This window comes from Dipodomys ordii, unplaced genomic scaffold (genome assembly GCF_000151885.1).
Source record: "Dipodomys ordii isolate 6190 unplaced genomic scaffold, Dord_2.0 Scaffold1, whole genome shotgun sequence".
In the NCBI taxonomy this organism is placed as follows: domain Eukaryota; kingdom Metazoa; phylum Chordata; class Mammalia; order Rodentia; family Heteromyidae; genus Dipodomys; species Dipodomys ordii.
This window is the reverse complement of record NW_012267217.1, coordinates 52043898-52071275: the sequence shown is the minus strand read 5'-3', so window position 1 is coordinate 52071275 and position 27378 is coordinate 52043898. Positions and strand designations below refer to the sequence as shown.

At 41.6% G+C, this 27378-nt stretch overlaps 1 protein-coding gene across 1 annotated transcript in view; it reads right to left on the bottom strand.

Moving 5' to 3' along the window:
• Positions 1–27372, bottom strand: part of Arpc2 (actin related protein 2/3 complex, subunit 2, 34kDa) — a 30578-nt gene extending 3206 nt beyond the window's left edge. The window contains exons 1-7 of the mRNA XM_013018229.1: positions 27361–27372; positions 27072–27153; positions 16849–16883; positions 14974–15086; positions 7923–7968; positions 2732–2918; positions 172–286 (exon numbers count right to left, since the gene is read on the bottom strand). Of these exons, the coding sequence (XP_012873683.1) occupies positions 172–286; positions 2732–2918; positions 7923–7968; positions 14974–15086; positions 16849–16883; positions 27072–27145 (570 nt within the window). The 5' untranslated portion in view covers positions 27146–27153; positions 27361–27372. The remainder of the gene's footprint in view (positions 1–171; positions 287–2731; positions 2919–7922; positions 7969–14973; positions 15087–16848; positions 16884–27071; positions 27154–27360) is intronic.
• Between the last annotated feature and the right edge of the window lie 6 nt (positions 27373–27378).

Sequence of the window (27378 nt, the reverse complement as noted above, 5' to 3'; positions counted from 1 at the left end):
CCCAAGCTACCACATAAGGGAAGCAGGAAGAGGAAAAAGATGACTGTGCTATCTTTCTTTGGTAGTACAGAGAACTGAATTGAAGGCCTCAAGTATGTGAAATGAATGTTCTATCATTGAACTACACTCCTGACCATCAGCTGATTCTTGAGAAGTGGGTAGGCCCCTCACCTTGGAGCACTTGATGTGGTAGTGCAGGTAGTCCCGGAACGTGTGGATCAGGTTGATGGTATTGTCTCGAGCAGTGGCATTGGTGTGGCGAGGGAACAGCACTAAGGGTGGAGAAAAAAGGCATCAGGAGAGCTAGAACAGCACCCACCATTAAGGCCCCCTCCCTCTTCATACAGGCTAATCCTCTTGTTTTGCCATTCCTTAAACTTTGACAGGGTTTTGTCTTTGAGACAAGGAGGGAGTAAACAGCATGATCAGGGCATGACCCTGAGCAATTAACTGGCCCAGGCCTGGATTTGTAGCTGTGCAAGCTGTCATCTATTCTGTCATGCCCCTACTGGTGTCACCTTTGCAGCTGGGCAAATCCTGTAACCTTAAGAAATGAGACAAAGCTGCTTGCTTTGGGTCCTTGATGCTCTGTTGTATAGAGTAAGCCTTCAGAGAAACTACATTCCATTGAATACTCAATATGCTTGCTGTGAAAAACTGGCACTAGGTTGTAAGGACTAGAAACCTTTAGACAGGCCAATCTGATCACCAACAAACAGACCTGCATCCTCCCTTTCTCTTGGGTTCTTTTGTTTATTGTCTATACTTACTCTACTCACTGATCAGACACTGAGTCCTATGAGGTTTCATTAAAATGAAAAGGAATAAGAAAAGGTGGAAGGGCTGGGAAGGTGGTTTAGTGGTAGAGCGCTTGCCTTGCATGCATGAGGCCCTGGGTTCGATTCCTCAGCACCACATAAGCAAAAAAAGAAAAAAAAAAAAAAAGCCAGAAGTGGCGCTGTGGCTCAAGTGGTAGAGTGCTAGCCTTGAGCTGAAGAGCTGAGGGACAGTGCCCAGGCCCAGAGTTCAGGCCCCACAACCGGACCAAAAAAAACCCCAAAAAACAAAAAACAAGAGCATGCCAAAAGACTAGACTAGTTATTTGCAGTTAACAGAAGTCAGAATAAAGGGAATCCCAAGAAGTAGGAATGATCAAAGGGGAACTAATTTACAAATATTAACTTATAAAGTATGACAGAATCTAAAGTACTTTCAGAACAGCACTTAAAATAATTTTTTTAGCCAGCTGCTGGTGGCTCACACCTGTAATCCTAGCTATTCAGGAGACTGAGATTTTAGGATAGTGGTTCAAAGCCAGCTTGGACAGGAAAAGTGATTGATTTTTTTTTTTTAAATTGGTTATGGGGCTTGAGCTCTGGGCACTGTCCCTGAGCTCCATAACTCAAGTTGAGTGTTCTATCAATTGAGCCACAGTGCCACTTCCATTTTTCTAGTGGTTTATTGGAGATAAGAGTCTCACAGACTTTTCTGCCCCAGATGGCTTTGGATCCGTAGATCTCAGCCTCCTGAGTAGTTAGAATTACAGGCGTGAGCCACTCGTGCTGGACAAGCCATAAAATTCTTTTTTTATTTTGTTGGTCATTGGGGCTGAACTCTGAGCCTGGGTGCTGCCCCTTAGCTCTTCAGCTCAAACTAGCACCCTACCACTTGAGCCACAGCGCCACATCTAGCTTTTTTCTGCTTATGTGGTGCTGAGGAATCGAACGAAGGGCCTCAGCATGCAAGGCAAGCACTCTACCACTGAACCACCTTCCCAGCCCAAAGCCATGAAATTTTTTTGGGGGGAGGAGGAATGGGGGGGGTCCGGCCAGTGGGGTCTGAACTCGGCCTGGGTGCTGTCCCTCGGCTCTTCAGCTCAAGGCTAGCGTCTACCACTTGGGCCACAGCGCCACTTCCGGCTTTTTTCTTTTTGCTTATGTGGTGCTGAGGAATCGAACCCAGGTCCTCATGCATGCAAGGCAAACACTCTACCACTGAGCCACCTTCCCAGCCTGCCATGAAATTCTTAGCTCGAACAAACCACCAGAAAACAGTAAGTGGCTCTGTGGCTCAAGTGGTAGAGCGCTAGCCTTGAACTAAAGAGCTGAGGGACAGCACCTAGGCCCAGAATTCAAGCCCCTTGACTGACAAAATGAATAAATAAATTTATGTGTGTGTGTGTGTATGTATGTGTGTGTGTGTGTGTGTCGGTTCTGGGGCTTGAAACTCAGGGCCTGGGCACTGTCCTTGAGCTTTGAGCCATAGTGCCACTCTTAGCTTTTTGGGAAGTTAATTGGAGATAAGAGTCTCAGGCTTTCCTGTCCAGGTTAGCTTCAAGCTGTGATCCTCAGATCTCAGCCTCCTGAATACCTAGGAGTCCAGGTATAAGCCACCAGTGCCCTGGCAGAACACCACTTATATTATAATACATTTTATTTCCTAGTATACATGAGATTGATGGAGGTAACTCAAGAGTTTCAATAACAGAACCCATGTCAGTTTTTGCTGTCTGATTTATGAGTGATACTCTAAAACATGATTCAGAATTTTCTTTTATCTTTGTCAATTTTGCAGAGCAGAAGCAGTCCTATTTTTTGCCACTATCATTTCATAAGAAGAGCATTTCAGAGGGATTCACACAGGAGGGTTTCAGGTTTGACTGCACTATTCTCTAGGTGCCACCCTACTGTGACAGCCACACTCCAGCTTGAGAAGTGCATTTCATACTCACATGGTCTCATCATCCCTATAATGGATAACAGCCCTGTTTTCTCCTTCCTTGCCCTCTTCTTGGAACTGGAAGTATTTTTCAAAGACAGAGGCAAAACAATTTCGCTTCAACATGCCAGCCTGATGCACAATGGAATCCTTGGAAGCAGGCAGATTTTCAAGGTCATATAGCAAAGAAACATTGTATCCTGGAGGGAGAAGACAAATTACTCAGAAGTTACTGGATACATTAGAATGTCACAACAAAACACCTCTGTACAACTAATGCTAATAAAAATCCTTAAGAGGCTGGGCACTGGTGGCTCACACTTGTAATCCTAGCTACTCAGGAGGCTGAGATCTGAGGATCACGGTTCAAAGCCAGCTGGGCAGGAACATCCATGTGACTCATCTCCAATTAACCATCAGAAAACCAGAAGTGGCGCTGTGACTCAAGTGACAAAACGCTAGCCTTGAGCTGAAGAGCTCTGGGACAGGGTCCAGGCCCAGAGTTCAAGCCCCATGACAAACCAGTAAAAAAAAAAGTTGGAAGTGGAGCTGTGGCTCAAGTGGTAGAGTACTAGCCTTGTGCACAAAGAGGCTCAGGGACAGTGTCCACGCCCCAGGACCAGCAAAAGAAAAAACTTTAAGAAGCCTCAAATAAATAAAAAATAATTTATTAGGCAATCAGTATCTAAAGACTATTACACAAGACAGATTTTTTTCAGGTTCCGATGACATGTCATTGTGTTTCACCATCATTTATATACCTCATACAGCAAAATGAATCAAAATGAAAGCTCAGTGTTTGTAAACATCTACAACTAATTAATAGATGCTAAGCAAAAATCTTAATCAGCATTAAAAATGATTGATTACAAATAAGGAATATGAATAAGTTATAATCTAGAATCTTCAATTAGAAATACAGTGTTTTAGAGGGATTTTTTTTTTTCTTGGTTGGTCATGGGACTTGAACTCAGGGCTTGAGCACTGTCATTGAACTTTTCTGATCAAGGCTAACTGTCAACTAGCCTTGAGCCACAGTTCCACTTCTGACTTCTTAGTGGTTAACTGAAGATAAAGAGTGCCAAGGACTTCCTTGCCAGAGCTGGCTAAGAACCTTGATCCTCAGATCTCATTAGGATTATAGGCATAAGCCATCCTCACCCAGCTGAGCTATCAATTTTTCTGATGGATTAATGTACCAATGTAGTCAGCATCTGGGTAGATGAAAACACAGCCACTTACATGCCACCACAAATCCTTTATAAGCAGCAGTCAGGTAGAAAACCCAAAGCACGTATTATACTTGTTTAATAACTTCCATTTGACTACACTATAACATTTTTAAACTGTTATTTCATGTGATCACCTATATTAAAATAAGGATAAAATAAGGAGCATTTTATGCTCAAGGCTGGAGCTCTACCACTTAAGCTACAGTTCCACTTCCACCTTTTTGCTTGTTAATTGGAGGTAAGAGAGTCAGATTTATCTGCCAGGACTGGCTTTGAACCTTGTTACTCAGATCTCAGGCATTCATTCCAGAGTGGCATGAGCCAGCAGTGCCGGGCAGTAAAATTTTACTTTTAATTTTTGTCGGTCATGGGACTTGAACTCTTGAGCCTGCATGCTGTCTCCCCACTCTTCAGCTCAAGGCTAGTGCCCTACCATAGCGCCACTTCTGGTTTTCTGGTAGTTTACTAGAGATAAAAGTCTCACGGGGGAGGTAGAAGGGAGGGAAAGTGGGAGAAAACCTGGTAACCCTGTTCAACAAGAAATGTACTAATTACCTTACTTATGTAACTGTTACTCCTCTGAACATCATCTTTACAATAAAATTAAATTAATTCAACAACAACAAAAAAATAGCCTCATGGACTTTCCTGCCCCAGCTGGCTTTGAACCTCGATCCTCAGATCCTGCTAGCTAGGATTACAGGTGTGAGCCATCGATACCCAACTAAAAATTTTAGTTTAAAGGAAAAAAATAGGTTGAACGAAGCAGTGATTTGGGGCTGGCTCAGTGGTAGAGTGCTTGCCTCGCATGCATGAGGCCCTGGGTTCGATTCCTCAGCACTACATAAAAAGGAAAAGCCAGAAGGGGTGCTATGGCTCAAGTGGTAGAGCGCCAGCCTTGAGCTGAAGAGTGCAGGGATAGTGCTCAGGCCCAGAGTTTAGCCCCCACAACCAGCAAAAAAAAAAAAAGCAGTGACTTGTTCAATACAGGACAACATATGGGTAGAGGCTATTCTGTTTTAAGCTGAACAATACAGAGTTTAAATTCTGGTTTTATCACCATATGGCTTTGAAAAATAACCTAATCTTTACAATTTCCTCATCTGTTTAAAATTAAGGGTATGTAGACAGGGGAGACTGTTGTGGGCATTAAAAGAACATAAAAAGCTAGGTGCTGGTGGCTCCTGCCTATAATCCTAGCTACTCAGGAAGCCAAGAGCTGTAATGTGGTTGGAAGCTAGCTGGGGCAGGAAAGTCCATGAAACTCTTAATAGAGCATTAGTCTTGAGCACAAAAGCTCAGAGACTGAACCCAGAGATCAAGCCCTAAGACTGTCACAAAAAGGGAGGGGGGTAAGGAAAGGAAGAGGGAGAGGGGGAGAGGGAGAAAAGAGGAGATGAGGAGGGAGAGGGGAGACAGAGAGAGAATAAAAGAAAACTTAAGGTAGGCATGGTGGCATATGCCTGTAATTTGAGAATTAGTGAGGCCGAGGCAGAAAGATCCTGAGTTCCAGGCCACTAAGGATTCAAGTCACATTCCAGGCAACTGACAGAATAGTTTTACTAGAGCTGTAACAATCCCGCACTTCTGAATATTTCAAATTTTTATACTACTGCATTTTTTCCCAAGAGCATTCCAAAGATCTGTTTTTATTGTTGTTCTTTTTGATCTATCCTCTTTGAGGGTAAGCTATCTAAATCTTTTTTTTCTACATAATGCTTAGCACATATTTGTCATTTTAATGTTAAATAATCACTATTGTGTTTTGGGTACCTGAAAAGCCAGTTAGGCAAATAGATGGCTATAATTAGAAATTAGATTTCAAGAAGGAAAGTTAAAGTTTGCTGTCTAATAAGTCAAATGAAATCAGACTGTACTTCTATGAATTCATTGCAATTTGGCAATGTCTGTGCTTCTACAGGATAGTAGAAGACAGACCCAAGGAGAAAAACATAAGCTATGTGTCAGGATCCAGTTGTGATAAGCATGGCCAAGTTCCAACATGTATTTTAGATCTGTGTTGTGCAGCACTGTGACTTGAGCTCCAGGCCTCATGCTTTTTTTTTTTTTTTTTGGCTTACAATTGGTGATCTACCACTTAAGCTTTGCTTCCACTTTTAACTTTTTGCTGATTAACTGGACATGGACATCTCATGGATTTGTCTGCCTAGGCTGGCTCTGAATCTCTATTTTCAGATTCTAACATCTTAAGTAGCTAGGATTATAGGAGGGACTACCAGTACTCAGCTGTTTTTTACTTATTTAAATTCTTTGATTCCTTTCAAAACCTACAGTGTTATCTACTTCTTTGCTGTTTTTTTCATGTGGGTCCTGGGCTTAAACTCAGGCCTGTGCTCTGTCCCTGAGCTTTTTTGTTTAAGTTAGTTCTCTACCTTGACCCATAGCTCCATTTCTGGCTTTTATTGGAGATGAGTCTCACAAATGTCCCTATCTGGGCTGGGAAGGTGGCTCAGTGGGAGAGTGCTTGACTTGCATGCATGAGGTCCTGGGTTCGATTCCTCAGCACCACATAAGCAAAAAAGAAAAAAGAAACCGGAAGTGGCGCTGTGGCTCAAATGGTAGAGCGCTAGCCTTGAGCTGAAGAGCTGAGGGACAGCATCCAGGCCCAGAGTAGAGTTCAGGCCCCACAACCGGACCAAAACAATAACAAAAACAAAACAACAAAAAAAACACACAAATGTTCCTATCTGGGCTAGTTTCAAACTGAGATCTTCAGATCTCAGCCTTCCCAATAGCTAGATTACAGGCATAAGCCATAGGTACCCAGCTTATTTAGTTTATTATTTCTATGATGCACTTGTCCCATCAATTTGATGATTAACATATTTTAGTATCATTTATAGACTGCTTTCAAAGTTTCCACCCAAAAATATTCCTGGCAACAAGGTGCACTGAAAGGTACCTTTATTAGAAAGAAGCAGGAATCCAGGGAGGTGAAGAATTCTAATGTGGGTGGCTAGGCAGTGTCATGTGAAGGTGGAACACCACAGTGAGTGCTGTTAAGAGAGAGACACAGGGGGATCTTCCTTTTCACAACACTCTGCTAGCCAAGATCCAAGAACGTTTAAGCAAAAAAACATGTCCAAATGGTCCTGCTAAATGGTGACCAAATGGTCTCACTCTGGAAACTCCACTAAGTGTCTCAGAAGCTGAGACAACATTAGAGGGGTGAAATGCTGGTCACCTTTAAAGTAGTATGTCATAGTTGTGCTACTTAGGGATGGAGCAGTTCACAGCCATGTCTTTAACAATGAACATAGCGATCCTCTATTATAAGGATGAATTAAAAAGAGGAAGGATATTTTTGAAATTTGAAATTGTAAGAATAGTATGAATAGTCCTCTTCTCCAAATATGCGCTGTACAGAAAAAGGTATTATTAAGGGTTGTGAGTAGGAGTTTACATTTGTTCAGTCATATCAAGGGCATTTTAATCACCATGAGCAAACAAAGGTAGCCCTCCAGCTGAGAGGTTAAGTCAGTCATTTTTAGCAATATCAAATATAGTTTAATAATGACACATTAATTCTGTACCACCTACTAGATACCACATGCAACGAAACAGAGCTCCTAATAAGGTGTATTTATAGAAGGAGTTGAATTGAGAACTAGGCTTCCAAAGAAATATCTGGAAAGTGAGTAATATTTAAATGAAATACTTTAGATGAAACAAGATTAGGGACTAGGAAGGTGGCTCAGTGGTAGAGTGCTTGCCTCGCATGCATGAGGCTGAGTTCGATTCCTCAGCACCACATAAGCAGAAAAAGCTGGAAGTGGCACTGTGGCTCAAGTGGTAGAGGGCTAGCCTTGAGCTGAAGAGCTGAGGGGCAGCGCCCAGGCCCAGAGTTCAGGCCTAATGACATACAAAAAACAAAAACCAAAAAAACCCAAGATTAGAACAAACAGTACATGTTTCCATTATCATTCCACAGTTGTCACATAAATTACATACCTGATTCTGGGTTTACTAAGAAGCTTCCGTACACCCTCTTTAACAACTATAAAATTAAAGAAAAACAAAAGTTAATCCAAAATCCACAATGAACCTGTCAAGTTCTTTCAGGAGAGCATTTTTCTTAACTTTCATTTGGGGGGCGGGAGGGTAGGAAACTAAAGGGACAAGTGGATTTATCTAAAACGGGTCCTTCATTGAATGGGATTAAACTTCAAAAAACTAATCACCCACTCAGTGTTTCTGTTCTCCTTGGGATCCTATATAGCACCCAATCATTTTTGTTTTCAAAGAGAAGCATGACAAATACAAGGGAAAGGATAGATTATGTTAGTATCAACTAAAGATCGTCTGAGCCACTAACCCAGGTGAATGAAGAGACAAAATAATTGCAGGGAACAGATTTCTGTTAGTCTGCTAATCTTATAAGCTTTAAAATATTTTAGTTCGTAAGCAGCTTTTGGCAAAATAAAATGGATAAAAACTCAGTGAACTATTAATATTGGTGACTCCACAGACATTACCCAGTGTTTTCCCAAACTGACACTCATTGCTGGTTACATTCCAGCCTTTTGAAGTAGATGACACAAAAACAAAAACAATAAAGCAGTTACACCTTCCTATTTGTTTTTCTGCCAGTGTGACTGCTTCACCTGATATAATTTGCTGGACTGACATGATTTATGGAACAGAAGTTTCTGATGAAAATCTGATATAAATGTTGTAAGTGATACATTAAACAGTGGAAAGGCACTTATTGGGACATAGAAACAAAGTATATTAGTCACTGGCAACCTGAAAGAGCTTTTTGGTGTTTAGCAATCCTGATATTTAAAAAACAACAACAAAAAAATATCTGGGCACTGGTGGCTCACTCCTGCAAATCTACTTAAGAAGTTGAGATATGAGGATCCAGGTTGGAAGCCAGAACAGGACAGAAAAGCCTACAAGACTCTTATCTCCAACTACCTACCAAAAAAGCTGGAAGCAGAGCTGTGGCTCAAATGGTAGAGGGTTAGACATGAACGAAACAGCTCAGGGACAGTGCCTAGGCCCTAAGTTCAAGCCCCATGACTAACACAAAAAAATTAAAGAATAAAAAATTGACATGTTTCTGGGCATGGCAAGGAATCTTGTAATTTGTCAGCACTAAGGAAGTTAAAAGGATCACTAGGACAGAGCTAGCCTGAAATACATGAAACTTTCTCAAATAAAACCAAACCAAACAAAAACCAGACAGGGAGTATTTGCTAGAAACCCTCATTAAAAATTTGTAACGAAGGAGGAAAGGTGTCAAGGTAAAACTAGAGCCAACATACTAAAATTCAGTACTATAACAGAATTCAGGATTTTTGTCTTTAAGTCCATTTCTAATACTCTCTCATCACAAACAACTTTTAATTAATGTAAGTTATCAAGTTAAAAATGAAAGCCATACCCAGGTGCCAGTGGCTCACTCCTGTAATCCTGACTATTTAGGAGGCTAAGATCTGAGGATCACAGTTCAAAGCCAGCCAGGAAAGGAAAGTCCATTACACTCTTCTCTCCAATTAACCATCAGAAAACCATAAGTGGCACTATGACTCAAGTAGTAGAGTCCTAGCCTTGAGCTGAAGAGCTCAGGGACAGAGCCTAGGCCCAGTTCAAGCCCCATGACCAAAAAAAAAAAAAAAAAAAACCCCAAAAAACAAAACAACACCAACCCCCTCAAAAAACATAAGCTTCTTCTGTCTTTTAAAAAAAATTATATATTTTAATTATCTTTCTTTTCAACTGAAAATTATATAAATAAAATCTTATTAACCAATAATAAAAAGACAAATAACCCAATTAAAAATGGGCAAAAGAATAGATGTTTCCAGATAGAATCTTTGCAATTGGCTAATAAGTAGATGAATGTCATCAGAGAAAATACAAATCAAAACCTCAAAGTTGCTGTCTTAATATTAAGTTATACATACTTGTTTAAAATAATTTCAGTAGCAAGAGAAACATAGGCAGTGCTACTAGGGTCCAGCTCCATGCAAACAGCACAAGCAAACAAAAGCATACAAATATAAGCAATAACCACCCACAGGAATACCAATTTTTTCATCTTACTTTCTATGCTCTAGGGAATATTTAAAACAAAAAGAAACCATACATTTTATGTTTCCTTTGAGAAAAATACTATCATATGGTAAAGTTCTTCAACCCCAATTTATTCTTTCTTTTTTTTCTAGTGGTGCTAGAGACCAAACCTAGGGCTTCGTGCATGCTAAGCAAGTGCTGCCACCGAACTGCATCCCAGAGTGTACTCTTTGTTATTTGGGAAGATCTAGTTGCTTGTAAATAAGTCTATTGAACAATATTTTCATAATATTCTATATACTGATTTAATTATTATTTTTTTATTTTCATAACATGTATGAGACAAAGCATCCCTGGCTGCTACAGGAGTACAGCAGACAGGTATAGTTAAGAAACAACTTTAATCTGAGCAGGGCAAACAACAACGCAGTTCCTAACAGCTACATTGTAGTCTCAATCCTGCTGCGTTTACTTATTTTTCTATAGCTGGAAAATATTTCCAATCTAAAAAAAATACGATACTAGCATGGCTCTCATCATGAACCCATGATCATACTTCCTTACATAAAGGCAAAAGGTAAGCAATGCCACATATATTCCTGGTTGCTAACCACACAACCACCAAGAGGGATCTCTTTTACAAAATAGGAACTAAAAGGAAGTTTCAGGTAATAGTGTTTCATGGTCACAGAATGTTAGTGGTATACAGAGATTTGATCTTCAGGTGTTCTAACAGTTTTCGAGAAAAATTTAACATGTGCATCCACAAGAATTTTAACCAGCATGCAATTCTGTACTACATGTATTACTGGTACTTGAAGAAAGGGGAAATCAAGCTAGGTGACATCTGTAATCCTAGATCTGATAATCACTGTTTGAAGGTAGCTTGGGCAGACAAATCCAAGAAATTCTTATCTCCAATAAACCAGCAAAATCTGAAGTACAGGTGTGTCTCAAATGGCAGAGTGCCAGCCTTAAGCAAAAAAGGCCAGCTAGAGCACAAGGCCCTGAGTATAAGCTCCAGTACCAGCATCAAAAAAGTGTGTGGCCACCTGTAATCCTAGCTACTCAGGAGGCTGAGATCTGAGAATCGCAGTTCAAAGCCAGACTGGGCAGGAAAGTTCATGAGACTCTTATCTCCAATAAACCGCTAGAAAACCGGAAGTGGTGCTATGGCTCAAGCGGTAGAGCACTCACCTTGAGCTGAAGAGCACAAGGACAGCACCCAAGCCCAGAGTTCAAGCCCGACAAAAAAAAAAAAAAAGAAAGAAAACCTGAAGTGGTGCTATGGCTCAAGTGGTAGAGCATTAGCCTTGAGCAAGAGCTCAGGGACAGCGCTCAGGCCCCATGACTCACTAGAAAATAAAAAGGGGGAGGGGACCAGATGTAGGCGAAACTGCAGCCCTTCAATTAATTCCCTACTTGCTAAGATAATAGTGATATGCATGAAGTCAACATAATCAGCCAACATTTTCCTGCTACTTCACTTGCATCTCCTCCCCCCCCCCCCTTTTTAAGGCATGGTTTTGCTAGTTGGTAGCCCAGGCTATCTTGAATTTAGGATTTTCCTGCCTCAGTTTCACCATACCCATGGATCTACTTGTACTTTACTTATTTTTGTGGGTCACGGGGCTTGAACCCTGGGCCTGAATGCTGTCCTTCAGCTTCTTCAGCTCAAGGCTAGCAGTCTATAACTTGAGCAACTGTACCACTTCCCGTTTTCTGAGTGGTTTATCGGAGTTAAGATTCTCATGGACTTTATTGCTCAGGCTGGCTACATACCGTGATCCTCAGGTATCAGCCTCCTGAGTAGCTAGGATTACACCAGGTATAAGCCTCGGTGGCTGGCTTTACTTGTATTTTAAATCACAATTCATTCATAAACCTTTTTATGTGGGAGTGTTTTCACATTTACTTTTGTATTAATAATTTAGGATTCAGAAATGTAAAATAATACTCAGAAATCTTTCTTTTGGAAAATTCTACTTAAAAGTAGTAGAAAGCTGGCTGCTGGTGGCTCACAGCTGTAATCCTAGCTACTCAGAAGGCTGAGATCTGAGAATCGTGGTTCAAAGCCAGCCTGGGCAGGAAAGTCCCTGAGAATCCTATCTCCAATAAACCACCAGAAAACAGGAAGTTGTGCTGTGGCTCAAGTGGTAGAGTGCTAGCTTTGAGCTGAAGAGCTCAGGGACAGCACCCAGGCCCAGAATTCAAGCCCCACAACTGACCCCCCAAAAAAAAATAAATCATGCTTCATTTTCAAATTTGTGCCTCCATTCCTAAGATACCAGATGAGTGGAAGAGACCTATTCATTCCTTGCTGTTATGATCTTTCCATTCTAGCAGCAGAGACCTTCAGCCTTTTAAAAGGGCTGGGTGACAAAGTAATAAGCTTCCTATGGTTATCACAGGCTGGTCACTGTTTAACCAACCCAGGGAACCATTTACTGCATGCCTGCTATAGCACAGTGAATGCTACCTACTCCACCCACTTAAGTGGGTGTGTTAGTTCTTTGACCCACAGGATAGCTACAAGAACTGCAATGTGAAGGCACAAGTGCCTCTGATCATATAAAATAGTATTTATCAAAATGAACTCCAGGAAATGGAAAGAGGTTTTGCCTTTGTTGCTGTGTCTTTTCCTTTTGTCTTGTTTGCTCTTTTTCTTTGAGAGGCTAAGGGGATGAGGCACAGAAATGGAAAAACAATAAGTGAACAAGTGAAGCAGTGGTACTCACTAGACACTATGTTGAAACTTGTAGGTGGGCACTGGAGGGAAAAACTGGGAGAGTGATGGAAGGGGTGACATTGTCCAAAAAGAAATATACTAATTACTTGACTTATGAAACGGTAACCTCTCTGTATATCACCTTTATAATAACAACAACAATAAAAAATAATTGTAATGTGTTCTGGAGTTCCACTGTGAGCAAAGTACAGGTACGGTGCCACCTGGAAGGTGCATCAGGAATTTGATACTAGCCTGGACTTAATAGTAAGATTGCCCAGTCAATCAAATCAATCAATCAATCATTCTAGTCAAACATTTCCTTCTCTTTCCTACAGAATTATCATTGCACCTAGACCTTTAAAAAGAGAGGACTACTGTATAGGAAAATAATTACATAACTTTGTAGTTATCTGTTCAAATGTTTAGCACTTCTTTTCAGGCAGTCATCCTAAAGCTAATCAAGAGGAGGACTTCCTGGACAGCCCTGTTTCCCTGTGCTTTTTATCTGGTAGAGAAGAGCTACCCACTTCCCTTACATAATAACAGTACTTCATAAGTTTCCAAAAGACTAGGTCTTTCTCTTAAAAAACTCCCCTTTTGGGCTGGGAAGGTGGCTCAGTGGTAGAGTGCTTGCCTCACATGCATGAGGCCCTGGGTTCGGTTCCTCAGCACCACATAAACAGAAAAAGCTGGAAGTAGTGCTGTGGCTCAAGTGGTAGGGGGTTCGCCTTGAGCTAAAGAGCTAAGGGACAATGCCCAGACACAGAGTTCAAGCCCCAAGTGCTCACCTTGAGCTAAAGAACTGAGGGACAGCGTCCAGGCCCAGAGTTCAAGCCCCATGACTGACAAAAAAAAAAAGATTCCCCTTTTTTGGGCAAGGTGCCCCAAATTCAACTTCTCTAAATGTTTCTTCTTGAGCTGAGGGAGTAAATTATTTGCATCTGAATAACTGAAGAAGTGGTTCTATGTTGCAGGGTATTCTGACATGTCTAATTTTAGTTTTATAACAAAAAAATTATCAAGCTTTTGATCATACTTTATAGCTTTCCATTACATAATTTTTAAACTATTCAAAACTACTAATCTTTGGAAAGAAAAAGAAATGGTTGTATATCTTCATTCAACAGATTAAAGACAGCTTAGTTTGTTAAAACTAAGATATTTGAAAACTGATTCAGGAACTGAGTCATACTTCCTGCTTTGAGACACAACCACAATGTGAGCGTACTGGTGTAACAGTATTTTCTTTCTTCCATAAATGGCATGTCCCAGAGCAAATATAGTTCAACGGGAACCAAACCTGCTTTTTCGGCTATTGAAAAAGCTAGTCACAAGGCATGACCATTAACATTTCACAAGGTCTGTATATCCTGTCTAATTTTTCTAAGGTAGTTGTAAGGAAGAAGTATGTCAAGGGGCCAGCTCTAAAGAACACTAACTTAGGCTGGGCACCAGTGGCTCACGCCCATAATCCTAGCTACTCAGAAGGGCTGAGATCTGAGGATTATGGTTCAAAGCCAGCCTGAGTAGGAAAGTCTAGGAGACTCTCCTCTCCAATTAAACACCAGAAAAACGGAAGTGATACTGTGGCCCAAGGTGGTGGAATATTAACTTTAATTAACCTTAAGCAAAAAGAGCTCAGGGCTTAGTGTGCAGGCCCTGAGTACAAGCCCCATGAGTGACAAAAAGAAAAGGAAAAAAAAACTGTAAAGGGAAGTTACTTTTGACTAAACTTCAAAGCAAAAGCTTAAGACTATAAAATCTTAGCATAGTTATATTCCTGCCTCAATGATGTTCTAAAATAAGAACAGAACCTATTTTATTCTTACAGTAGCTATTTTTGTACTAGTTAACAAAATACTTATTCTCTGCTATTTAAAGAAAAGCTAACTTATTTTGTCCTTGTTCCCACTGTTTGTAAAATATTGGTAACCTATTTGGAGAAAATGGTAAAATCCCTTTAAGATATTGATTAGGTTATTAAACGTTGGTTACAGAACATCTTTATTTCTCCAAGTTAAAAAGCACACAGGCAAAAAGCCAAAATCTTTTCTGGGAAGCATTTCTTTTCATGGTTATAGGAAATGAAGCCAAGAGCCACTTGGCTAGGTGAGCAAGCAAACTGTGCAGAGTGGCTGGTGTCTTGTGTGTGGTAGGGATGACTTAGTACCAAATTGTACTGTGAGAGTAAAGCTGCCAACAAAAGGTGATGGAGAAGTAAGAGTCCTAGGAAAATGATGTGGAACTTACCTCATCAGCACCATGTGCCTGAAGTTCCTTGTAGAATTTCAAAGAAATACTGACCATCACTTTTGTTTTATCCCCATTAGGATTTGAAATATGATAGAGGACTCCATCAAAATCTGTGAGGAAAGCAAATAAAATGACTTACCCTGGGAAGAAGGAATGATCTCTCTAAGCACTTACCTTAGATCAGGCCACAATAAAGACCTCTTGTTACAAAGACACTTGTAAAACAATGGTCTATTTTAAATTCCCATGGGCAGTCAGCAAAAATACCTCTAGAACTGCATAATGTACCTCTTTTGTTCTTTCCTAAACTTAGAAAGCTACTATTTTTACCTTAACCATAGCTTAGTCCTAAAAGAACTTTGTAAGACCTTTATTGTGATGCATTTTATTTATTTTTTATTTTTATTTTTGTGGTGCCCCAGGGCTTGAACTCCATCTGGGTGCAGTCCCTGAGCTTATCTGCTCAAGGCTAGCACTCTACTACTTGGAGCCATAGGGCCATTTCCGGCTTTCTGGTGGTTATATAGAGATAGTATTATGGACTTTCATGCCTGGGTTGGCTTTGAATCTCAATCCTCAGATCTCAGTCTCCTGAGTAGCTAGGCATGAGTCACCAATCTCTGGCTTTGTAATGCATTTAAGTTTATTATTATAGAAGTGATATACACAGGGGTTACATTTATATGTGTCAGGTCATAAATAATTTCCATTTATATGGTGTCATCGGTTACCTTATTTAAAGATGACCTTTTATTTCTTTTTTGGCCAGTCTTGGAGCTTGAACTCAGGGGCTGGGCACTGTCCCTGAGCTTCTGCTTCTCAAGGCTAGCACTCTACCACTTGAGCTACAGCGCCACTTCTGGCTTTTTCTATGTGGAACTGAGGAATCAAACCCTAGGGTTTCATGCATGCTTAGCAAGCACTCTACCACTAAGCCACATTCCCAGCCCCAAAGATGACTATATTTAAAGAAATGTTGTCATGTTTAAACTTTTTTCTTCTTATCAAATATCCAGTCAACTGTTGAAATGACTTACTGTCTCAAAAAGATTTTAAACTCAACTGTCTTTATTTGAGTTAGGATCCGAGATCAATATAATAGATATGACTATGTTTTAAGTCTTTTGTAATCTCTAGGCCTCTCTCTTGTACCATACCATGGATGATTCAGTCTGGGTCTTTCTTGAAGCTAGGTGTAAGTGCCATCACTTTGGGAGCTAGAAGGAGAGTCATGGATTATGAGAACTGTGGTACTGCTAGTTAGTAAGAGGGGACAGAGATGGTGCCTTTCCTTAGAACCACAAATAGTACCTTAGAACTCAGCAGTTACCTAAGATAATCTAATCAAACACTCCATTTTATAGAAGTGGTTGCACTATCCCTCAGAGTTCACACAGCAAGTAAGTCACAGACACCAATTCTGCATAACAATGAAGGGCGGTAGCATCTCTCCGATTTAATGGGGGGGGGGGCAGGTTGAGGGGCAATTACCATGCTCCTACTTCTACTCTAGCACTAGGCAAACTTAGATGATAGCTACTAAAAAAATATTATAGGACTTTCAGAGTAAAGAGACTGTACAACAAAATGAAACCAAAAGGTATCAGCAGGTAAACACACAGGTCACCTAACTCTAAAATCAGTTGTCAATGTACTATATATAAAATTAAGTCACCTAAGACCCCAAACAGACCATCAAAATTTTGTTTTCTAATATATGTGTGTGTGTGTGTGTAATGTACATACACAAGTGCACATACACTTTGTTTAGAATCAGCCTTGTTCTTGCTAGGCAAGAACTCATCTCACTTAAGCCCTTCTGGTTTTTTATATTGTGTTCTCACTTAATATGGTTACAATAAAGAGACTTACCTGCAAATGTTACTTCTACTGCTTCTGGTTTGTTACTGTAAAACAAACAAACAAAAAGGCCCTTAGTTAAGGTACTTATGCTGCCTCTTGCTTCCCAGAGGACTTGGGAAAGCTCCTGACCAGAGCATTCTGTGTAAATGTTAAGTCAAAGAGAGTACATCATACATTTGCTCATGAAGTGGAAGGTAAAAGATAGGTAGGTACAGCCTTTTGGTTTTTGCCAGCTGTTGGATCTCCTGCCATGGTTGGTGCTTACAGGAAATTCTTAATTCTTTGACATGATACACAATTACACAATTGTACATGTGAACCACACATAATGCCATCTTTTGTTTAACATCTCCCCCCACAGGATATAGGTAACAGTAGGTGACAAACTGGAAGGAAAATGGCTAACTACAATGTAAAAATATTTTTGTCTTTTGGTGCCAGTACCAGGGCTTGAACTCAGGGTATGGGTGCAGTACCTGAGCTTTTTCCATTCAAGGCTAGTACTCTATCACTTGAATCACACCTGGATTTCTTTTTTTTTTTTGTGGTTAATTGAAGTAAGAGTCTCATGGAAGCCAGGCACAGGTGGCTCACGCCTATAATTCTAGCTACTCAGGAGGCTGAGATCTGAGGATCGTGGTTCAAAGCCAGCCTGGACAGGAAAGTCCGTGAGACTCTTATCTCCAATAAACCATCAGGAAGCCGGAAGTGATGCTGTAGCTCAAGTGGTAGAGTGCTAGCCCTGAGCTGAAGAGCTGATGGACAGCGCTCAGGCCCAGAGTTCAAGCCCCACGACCAACAACAACAACAAAAAAGAGTCTCATGTAAGTTCCTGCCCTGTCTGGCTTCAAACGGAGATCCTCAGATCTTGGCCTCTCAAGTAGGGAAGATTACAGGAGAGAGCTACCTGCACCTAGTTAGAATGGTTTTAATTTGCTTAAAGTGTAAGGATGACTGGAGACTACAAAACAAAATAGCAAGCGCTGTTCCATTTCAAAGACCACTCACTGAAAGTCTTTCCACAAATCTTTCTTTCTTTATAACCAGCCTTCTCTGGTTCTACTTTAGTCAATCTACTTCTATATCTACATAGAAAATAGCACAAAATAACACCATGAAATCATCTAAACTTTGGTTTTTTTAAATTAGGTTTTTGTTTGAGGAATCAATAAACTTTTTTTAAAATGTTATCTATAACTGCTCACATTATCTCACATAACTGTGACAAACAAAACAAAATGGACCTGAAGACATTCTGTGTGGTTCCTGGCTTGATCTGACATGCATACTTTTATTTGACATATACTAGTGAATGTTAGGCAAGTGTTCTAACTGGTCAGACCTCCAGCCCTGATTTTTGTTGGTTATTTCTGAGATAAGGTTTTGCTTCTTACTTGAGCAACACTTATCTACATTAGGCTTTCTATACAGCTCGGATGTACAGGCACATGAGCCTGTGACTAGCTATTTACTCAACTGAATTGAAAATTATCTTGCCTGGGCTGGCTTCCAACTGCAAACCTACTAATCTCAGTCTCCCAAGAAGCTAGGATTACTACTGATGTGAGCCGCCAGCTCCTGGCTACTGTTAGTCTTAGAAAGTACACATATGGGAAGTGGTGCTGTGGCTCAAATGGGAGAGTGCTAGCCTTGAGCAAAAATGCTCAAGGAAAGTGTCCAGGCCCTAAGTTCAAGAAAATACACATATGTTCTACATATATAAGCAATAATGCCCAATTAACTGAGCAAAGGCTCCTTGCTTTTTTCACCTCAAAGCCAAAAGTAGAGGGCAAAAAATCTACCTCAGGGTGAGTGCCCTACACTTAAACCACATCTCCAGTCGTGTGTGTGTGTGTGTGTGTGTGTGTGTGTGTGTGTAAGTTTTGGCAAGTATTTATTTTAGTATAACAGGGTTAAAGTAGGGATAAAAAGAAAAGGGAAACATCTCCTGCTACTCAGGTAGGAAGTGGGAGTTAGAAACTAACTGTACTTTGTTTTATAGGTTAATAGGCAAGATGTACACATTCCACATTTGTTTGTACCCAATTTGCTCAATACCTCTCAACCCAGTATAATGTATCTTTTACTGTTCTCTCTGCTCCCTCACTTGCAAAAGGAATCAAGACTGAGTTTCTCCAGGGTTGTTGAAAATAGTAGAACATTTGATAGGGTTTATGATTTTTAAAGCTTATAGAGAGGCTAAGCAGCATCATTTAAGGAAACTGGATGCATTAAGATAAAAAAAAAACACAACAAAAAATCTTGCTGGGTACTGGTGGTTCATGCCTATAAATCCAAGCTACACAGTAGGCTGAGATGTAAGGATTGTGGTTCAAAGCCAGCCCGGGCAGGAAATTCCCCTTGAGACTCTCATCTCCAACTAACCATCAAAAAACCGGAAATGGCCCTGTGGCTCAAGTGGTATTGCCTTGAGCTGAAGAGCTCAAGGATAGCACCCAGGCCCAGAGTTCAAGCCCCACAACCAACCCCCCCCCAAAAAATGTATATGAATCATATACAAAGATTCTCATTGCTTATTCAAAGTCATCCATGTGTGATTTAGGATACGGACATGGACATCTTTTCTGTAAAAATGAAGGATCAAGTGTGCTTATGGAGAAGCAGAGTTCAGAACAAGAGGAAAGAACTAAATTGCCTGTAAGCATTTTCTTTAAAACTACAACCAGGATACAAAGCAATGAATAGCCAGCAACATTCCTCACCTCTAGAAAACTACACCTGCTAGGCACTGGTAATTACTCAAGAGGCTATCAGCACATAAAAGTCTGTTTTGACTTTATCTCTAAAGTAATTAGCAAAAAGCTGGGCTGAAGGAGTGGCTTACATGGTAAAGTACCAGCCAGTTAAGTTTGAAGACCTGGATTCAAGGCCATGTACCAACAAAAAACAAAAAAATACAAAGGTACAGAACAAAGAAACAGAAACAATATTCTATGGCCCATCTGAATAAATTAGTAAGAGGATGGATAACAAAGGAAGCAAGCATGGTAGCACATTTTCCTGGGGAAGGCTAGCCAGTGCTGGAGTCATGGAGTTGATAAAAAGCCTATAGTGCATGACTTAGCAGGTAGTTGCATTGTTTTCTGTTTTTCTCTTCTTTTTTTGGCACAGTGGCTCAAGTGGTAGAGTTGAATGAAAAGCTCAGGGACAGGGTCCAGGCCCAGAGTTCAAAATCCACGACCAACAAAAAACAAAACAAAACCCCAGCATCTGGCCAGAGAAGATTTCACAAAAACTGATCTGGAAGTTAGTGGTCTAAGAACTCCACATCCGGGGCTGGGAAGATGGCTCAGTGGTAGAGAGCTTGCCTTGCATGCATGAGGCCCTGGGTTTGATTCCTCAGCACCACATAAGCAAAAAGAAAAAAGCCGGAAGTGGTGCTGTGGCTCAAGTGGTAGAGCACTAGCCTTGAGCTGAAGAGCTGAGGGACAGCACCCAGGCCCAGAGTTCAGGCCCCACGACCAGACCCCCCTGAAAAAAAAAGAACTCCATATCCAAACAAGGAGACTGCTGAGTGTAAAGCACACCATTATGGGGTCATTTTCAATACTAAGACCAAGTGTTACTATACTTTTGTGGCTTACTGCTACAGAGGGGCCGATAAAACTTTTAGAGAAGGGGAATGCACCACTTAAAAGGCCAAAAAGAAAATGGCCCAAAGATAAAATAGCTATTATCATTTACTGGCTATATGACCCGATGCAATGTTAACTTGAGGCTGTGTCTTAAGTTTTTCCTTTGTAAAAATGATAAACATACACCTCACAAAGCAGTTGTGAAGTCTAAATGAGATGATGTATATGCAGCAAAGTTTCCCAACCAGTGTCTTATGACTAAAGTATAGATATACTGAGATAAGGATTCCCACAATCTTTAGAATAGCCAGTGGGAGTGCCTTCAACACAGACCACTTACCCAAATGTACCATATAATCATGACCAGGCTTGGTTCATATCTGTCCCATATGATAAAAGCAGGCCAGGAACCACAGTGATAGAAGCCAAATGCAATCCTTAGTACATGGAAGTTACTTAAAATTAGCCCCAAAGATACCTAGTTCTCTAATCAGTAAACAAGATATCTAACAACTTACACTGGCACATTTTGAAACTAAATGGTAAAGTATGCACAGTGCCTGGTTCACAGAAAATGATGAATAAATTAGTTTTTCTCCTCCCAGATGAGTTAGAAGGGACTAGAATTTTGAAGCTGTGAGTGGGAGAGGTTTTGGCATTTTGGTAGCTCTCAGAATCAGGAACAGTTCAGTCAGTAATAGTACTAGGAAAAATAGGACTCCTATTGCATGGGACAGGACAGCTGTAATGCTTGGAATTCTAGAACAAGCAAGCCAGCTGGATGGTCCTTATTGACTAGACGGCTCAAGACACTAAAATCCACTGCATTCAGATGAGCTTTAAAAGATATTAATATCCTTTAGAAAATTTTACTTGTCCATTTTCTAAAGAAGCTTCTAGAATGTCAATAATCACTCAATGAAGAATTACTGGTAACAATATTATACAATTCTTTTTCCACTAAGGACATTGGAGTTTTTGCTCCTGCATGCATCCTAGGATGCAATTCTCCAATGTAAATACCATCACCATACCTTTTATATCCTGCAGTAGGATTATTGAGCTCTGCTTACTCTAAAGATTCCTGGTTACTCTCTTTAAAGACTACAAAGGGAATCCTATTAGGTTAGAGGAGATCCTCCTCTGTCCTAAACTCTGTTAAAATAAGGAGAATAAAAAGAATTCTAAAAGCTAACTCAGAAAGTGATAAGCTTCTAAAGAAAACAATCATTCTATCTAGCTTCATTTATTCCTTCAAGAAAACATGTACTGAGCTGCTTCTACATGAGGAAACGAAAGACTGAAATTATACAGATAGCTAGAGACATCAATTAGTTGAATGTAGTTCTGGGGTTTCACAGCCCAAATGACCCAAAGGAGACCAAAGAATAGTGTGTAAACTATGACACTCAGTAAAATAACCAACTAGATCTTAAAGAGTCAGATACTATAGTCTGCTTCTTCTATATGCTTAAACAATGTCCTAATTCTGAACCATTTTAAACCAGTCTGTCTCTCTGAGGACATATGCAGCAGATTTGGGAATGAGAACAAGGTATCAGCAAGATTTAATTTATTCCTTTCTCAAATTTTTCCTCCCACAGTCCTCACCCACCCGAACTGGCACTGCTTGCTTGCTTAGCTTCACTCCCCCTCACAGAACCACAGCTCCCCACAATATATGCACATGCTGTGGCAAGGAGCCAGAAGGCACTTAAAATCAACAGCAATTTTGCATCTGACAGCATTTCCTCAGTTCTGGACTACATTCTCTAGCTAAGTTGACAGACCTCACTTCTGAAGCTGAAAAGGTTCTTGGTGTATATATGGTAACAAAAGAAATAATTTGCCAGATTACTTCTGCTTTAATTATGAGACTGAGTAAGAATCCCTAAATGAAAAGACAATACTGTTAAGACTTGAGCAGTTATTTATAGTGCTGAGTGCAGCTTTTTTTAAAAACAGTTCCTGGGGCTAAAACTCAGGGCCTGGGCACTGTCCCTGAGCTTTTTCTGTTCAAGGCTAGTGCTCTCCAACTTAACCCACCTCATTTTTGGCTTCTTAGTGGTTAACTGGAGGTAAGAGTCTCATGGACTTTCCTACCTGGGCTGGTTTCAAACTGTGATTCTCATATCTCAGCCTCCTTCCTAGGTAGATAAGCTATAATTGTAAGCATGAACCACGAGAGTGTAGCTTTTTAATCCATCACACACTCTTAGTTTGCAGTCAGAAAACCAATTTATTTGTAGTGTCCCTTTGTGAGGGTATCTATACAGGTAGAAAAACTAAGAATAGGGTTGGGAAGGTGGCTCAGTGGTAGAGTGCTTGTCTTGCATGCATGAGGCCCTGAGTTCGATTCCTCAGCACCACATAAGCAAAAAGGAAAAAGCCGGAAGTGGCGCTGTGGCTCAAGTGGTAGAGCACTAGCCTTGAGCTGAACAGCTGAGGACAACGCCCAGGCCCAGAGTTCAGGCCCCACGACTGGACCCCAGAAAAAAAAAAAAAAACTAAGAATAATATTCCTTCTTGTGTGTGTGTGTTGGTACTGGGGCTTGAACTCAGGGCCTGGGCACTGTCCCTGAGGTTTTTTGCTCGAGGCTAGTCCTCTACTACTTGAGACACTTCTGGCTTTTTGGTAGTTAGAGGTAAGACTATCACATTTTCCTGCCTGGGCTCTGAATGGCAATACTCAGAAATTTGTGTTCTGAGTAGCTAAGATTACAGATGTAAACTACTGGTGCCCAGCCCCAAAGTATTGTTAAACAATGAGACTATCAATGAGAGCTGGGGATGTTCCTCAGTGGTAGAAAGCTTCTTTCATGTGCGAAGCCCTAGATTTGATACCTAGCATTGGGGGGAAAATGTTTCTATATTCAGTAACTGGATGGGTGCTGCTCAACAAACTTTCTGTAATCTTGAAAATGTCTATATGTGATGTGTGTACTGTCTAACATAGCAGCTACCTCCCCATATGCGGCAACTTAACACTAGAAAAAACAAAAAAAACTGAGGTGTTTTTTTTTTCAGTCTTGGGGCTTGAACTCTGGTCTTAGGGCGCTGTCCCTCAGCTCTTCAGCTCAAGGCTAGTGCTCTACCACTTGAGCCACAGCACCACTTCCAGTTTTCTGAGTGATTTATTGGAGATAAGAGTCTCATGGACTTTCCTGCCCAGGCTGGCTTTGTACCGTGATCCTCAGATCTCAGCCTCCTGAGTAGCTAGGATTATAGGTGTGAGCCACCAGCACTCAGCTCATGAGAAACTAAATTTTAACATTTTTTTATTTGCTTATGTGGTGCTGAGGAATTGAACCCAGGGCCTCATGCATGCAAGGCAAGCACTCCACCACTGAGCCACCTTCCCAGCCCAAGAAACTAAATTTTAATTTTACTTCATTTTAATTTGTATTTTAAATTTAATCAGCCACATACAGCAAATGGCTATAATATTGAACATTGCAGAGCTGGAAGATGCACTCTGAAAAAGGCTGCACTGAACCACAATTTCTTCAACTGGCTCATTCTGAGAAGTGTAAAAAGCAGGGTGGAGCTGACCTCTCCCAGTAGGTTCCCATACTGGCAAAGCCATTCAAATCACAAAGTTTCTTGTCCAAGCTATTCCCTTTCCTTGTCTTTCTGATTCCCTCCTACCCCCAACCCAGTTTATCCCTTAGTTCCTCTGTAACTGTGCTAACAGGCTGTCTCAGAGAGGCCCCCTTTTTTTCCATTGCTGTCTACTGATGAGCACTGCCAGAACCCTACATGTTTATGATGAACATATCAGTGATCTTTCAAGTTCTGGTGTAGCCATGTGCCTGAATAAACACTTAACTGCTTCACTGACTCACTTGACAGACATACCTGGAAGCTCACTCTTGCCTGGAAGCAACCTTCTGCTGGCCATTACATTTTCAATGCTAGGCTAGAAAACTTCTACTTACTAGGCACAAGATAACTGGCTGTTTTAATTTTTTTTATTGTTATTATAAAGTTGATAAAGAGAGGGGCTACAGTTTCGTAATTTAGGCAAAGAGTACATTTCTTTTTGGACATCACCCCTCCCCTCGTTCTCTCCCAGTTCCCCTTCATCACTGTCTGTTTTTAAAGATTTTTAAAATAATTCTCAGCAGAATGTATTAAGCCCATTTATTGATAGTCGTATCTCAAAGGGGAGAAAGATCTGAGAAACTTACTAACCCCACCCATATTCAAACTCTACTTACAAAATGTATCTTTGTTTTTTTTTAAATCCCTGGGAATTATAATTTATGTCAGATTTGAAAGCCTACTTTTAAAATGGTTAGCTGCCTTTTTGTTTGAGACATGGTCTCATGATGCAACCTAGGCTGGCACGGAACTACTTCTGCCTCATCCTCCTGAGTGCTGGGATCTGCTACTGTCCACTTTTTATTTTGTATTATTTTTTCCCATCCTGGGGCTTCAACTCTGGGCCTGGGCCCTGTTTCTGAGCTTCTTTTGCTCAAGGTGAGTGCTCTACCACTTGAGCCACAGTGTTTCTTCCAGCTTTTGTTGAGTTTATTAGAGATAAGAATCACAGACTTTCCTGCCTGGGCTGGCTTCTAACTGTGATCCTCAGATCTCAGTCTCCTGAGTAACTAGGATTACAGGCATGAGCCACTAGCGGCCAGCTTTCTGCTACTTTTAAGTAGAATTTTCTAAAAGAAAGAGTTGTGAGTAATGTTTTACCTTTCTGAGTCCCAAATTATTAATACAAAAGCAAATATGAAAACACTCCCAAAAAGGCATGCCTATACTTGAAAATACATAGCTACTTATCTTGTAGATCAGCTTATAACCACCCAGGTCTCATTCCTTGCTAGTCTGGACATGAGAATGTATTAAGATCAGTTGTGAAAATGCAGAAGTTATTTCAACTTCCTCCTATATGCTAAACTACTCAAATGAAGTACACAGTAATCACTCAAAATAAAACCCTGAGATGATTCACTTGAATACTTAAAATGCAAAGAAGTGGCTGGAGAGGCTGAAGACAAGGAAATCATCTGAACATAGTAGCAACTGCAGCCCCTGGCAGGAAGCAGTACCTGCTCACTGCATAAATTACTTCAAGGAAAGTAATGCTTTGTCTTACAGATAAAATCTGTGACCTTATAAAACAGAACACACAGTATATTCAGTGTAAATTGTGGGTCAATACTTTGTGTGTGTGGGGGGGGGAATGAGGGAGGTTACTGGGGCTTTAACTCAGGCCCTACATACTGACCCTTCACTTTTTCTCCAGATCAAGGCTGGAACTCTATCACTTGAGTCACAGTTCCACTTCCGGCTTTTTGGTGGCTAACCCAAGAAAAGTCTCACAGCCTTTCCAGCCATGGTGGAATGATGATCCTCAGAGCTCAGCCTCAGAGTAGCAAGGATTACAGACATGAGCCATTAAGACCTAGCTAATGCTCCCCTTGCCCTTTTCTGCTTTAACTGCTATAAACAATAGTTCATTATAACCACTTAGAATTTCCCCTCTATCAATCTTCTCCCTTTGGTGGATCTCAAGTACTTCCTTTCCTATTTCTAGTGCCCAGTTCACCAGAAACAGTTTGCACTTATTTCCTAACTGTGAAACCAAGATGTGAAGCTCCATCTTCATAGATGGGGAAATGAGACAAAAGGACTAGCCACTGGCCTCTAAAAATTACACGCTAAAATCCAATTCTTGTTCATGTTTTAGATACTAGGAAAGCAAATAGCTGCAAGAAAGGAGGCTGGCTTGGGTTTGACAGAGAAGGCTGGAATATGTCCCAAGCCCATCTTTTTAAAAGGTCAATGTTAAAAAAGGCTAAGAACTTCACAGATTCTGGAGGCTTGAGTATACATCTGGTCCAGGATTACCACAATTAAAAAAAAAATACAGATTAAGGGTCTCCGGGAAGAATTTAAAGGCAGACATCAACCAGATAAAAGCTAGTGGGTGGAGAAAAATCGTTACAATCTCAGGAGAGAGATAAGGAGAGTGTGAATGACTATTCGCTTTGCTACAGAAATATATAACAAAATGAGCAGTGTCTCTCACAGTAGGGAATGGGGGAAAGGGAAGCTAGAGAGAAGTGGAGAGATGGCTTCCCTCCCCTCCCCCGCCCCCGACAGGGTCTGCTTTCAGTCTTCCCTCCGGCTCCTTCGAGGGGAGGCAGGGGTGGGGAAGTGAGATCTGGGCCTGCATCTTCCACTACGTCCTGGGAATTCCTAAATACTCTACCCAACTTAATCCCAGAAGGGAGTCTCTTTGGGTCTGTAACAATGACAGAGAACAGAACCGAGTGGTGGTCCTCTTGGCACCCCAGATGGTTTTCCCCGCGTGAGTTCCGGCCTCCGCTGCCCCCCGCGTCCTACAGGTCTGCCTGCCCTTTGGCTGGCACGCTCGGGTCCCCGCGGCTTCCGCATCCCGGCTCGGAGCCTCTCCCCACGCATCTCGGCCCCTCACCCCACCGCGCCCCGTCGCCTCCCACGTCTCCCCGGGGCCGGGCAGCCCCGACACCCGGCCAGACCCCTCCATCGCTCTCTTCCAGGTCGGGGGTGAAGAGAGGGGGGCCGGCCGCCCCCGGGCCCTGGCTGAGGTCAACTCCGTCTTCCCCCCGCCGCCCCTGGCCCCGGACGCGCGCTCACCCGGCAGCCGCGTTCTCGAACTTGAGCGCGAGCGTCTCCTCGATGATGCGGTTGTTCACCTCCAGCAGGATCATGGCGGCGGCTGCCCCGGGCAGGGGAAGGAGACACAAGGGCGGGTGAGGGTAGGTGAGGCCGGGAAGGACGGCGGGAGCGGCCCCGCTGCCCCCCGAGGAGGGCGGCTGGGTGGGGTAGGAGCCTAGGGGAGAGGGACCGGGATGGGAGAGGGGGAGGCCGCGCGCGCCGGCCCGAGCACACGCTGGCTGCGGAGATACCCACCCACCGCACCGACCTGGCCCCGAAGCCTGAA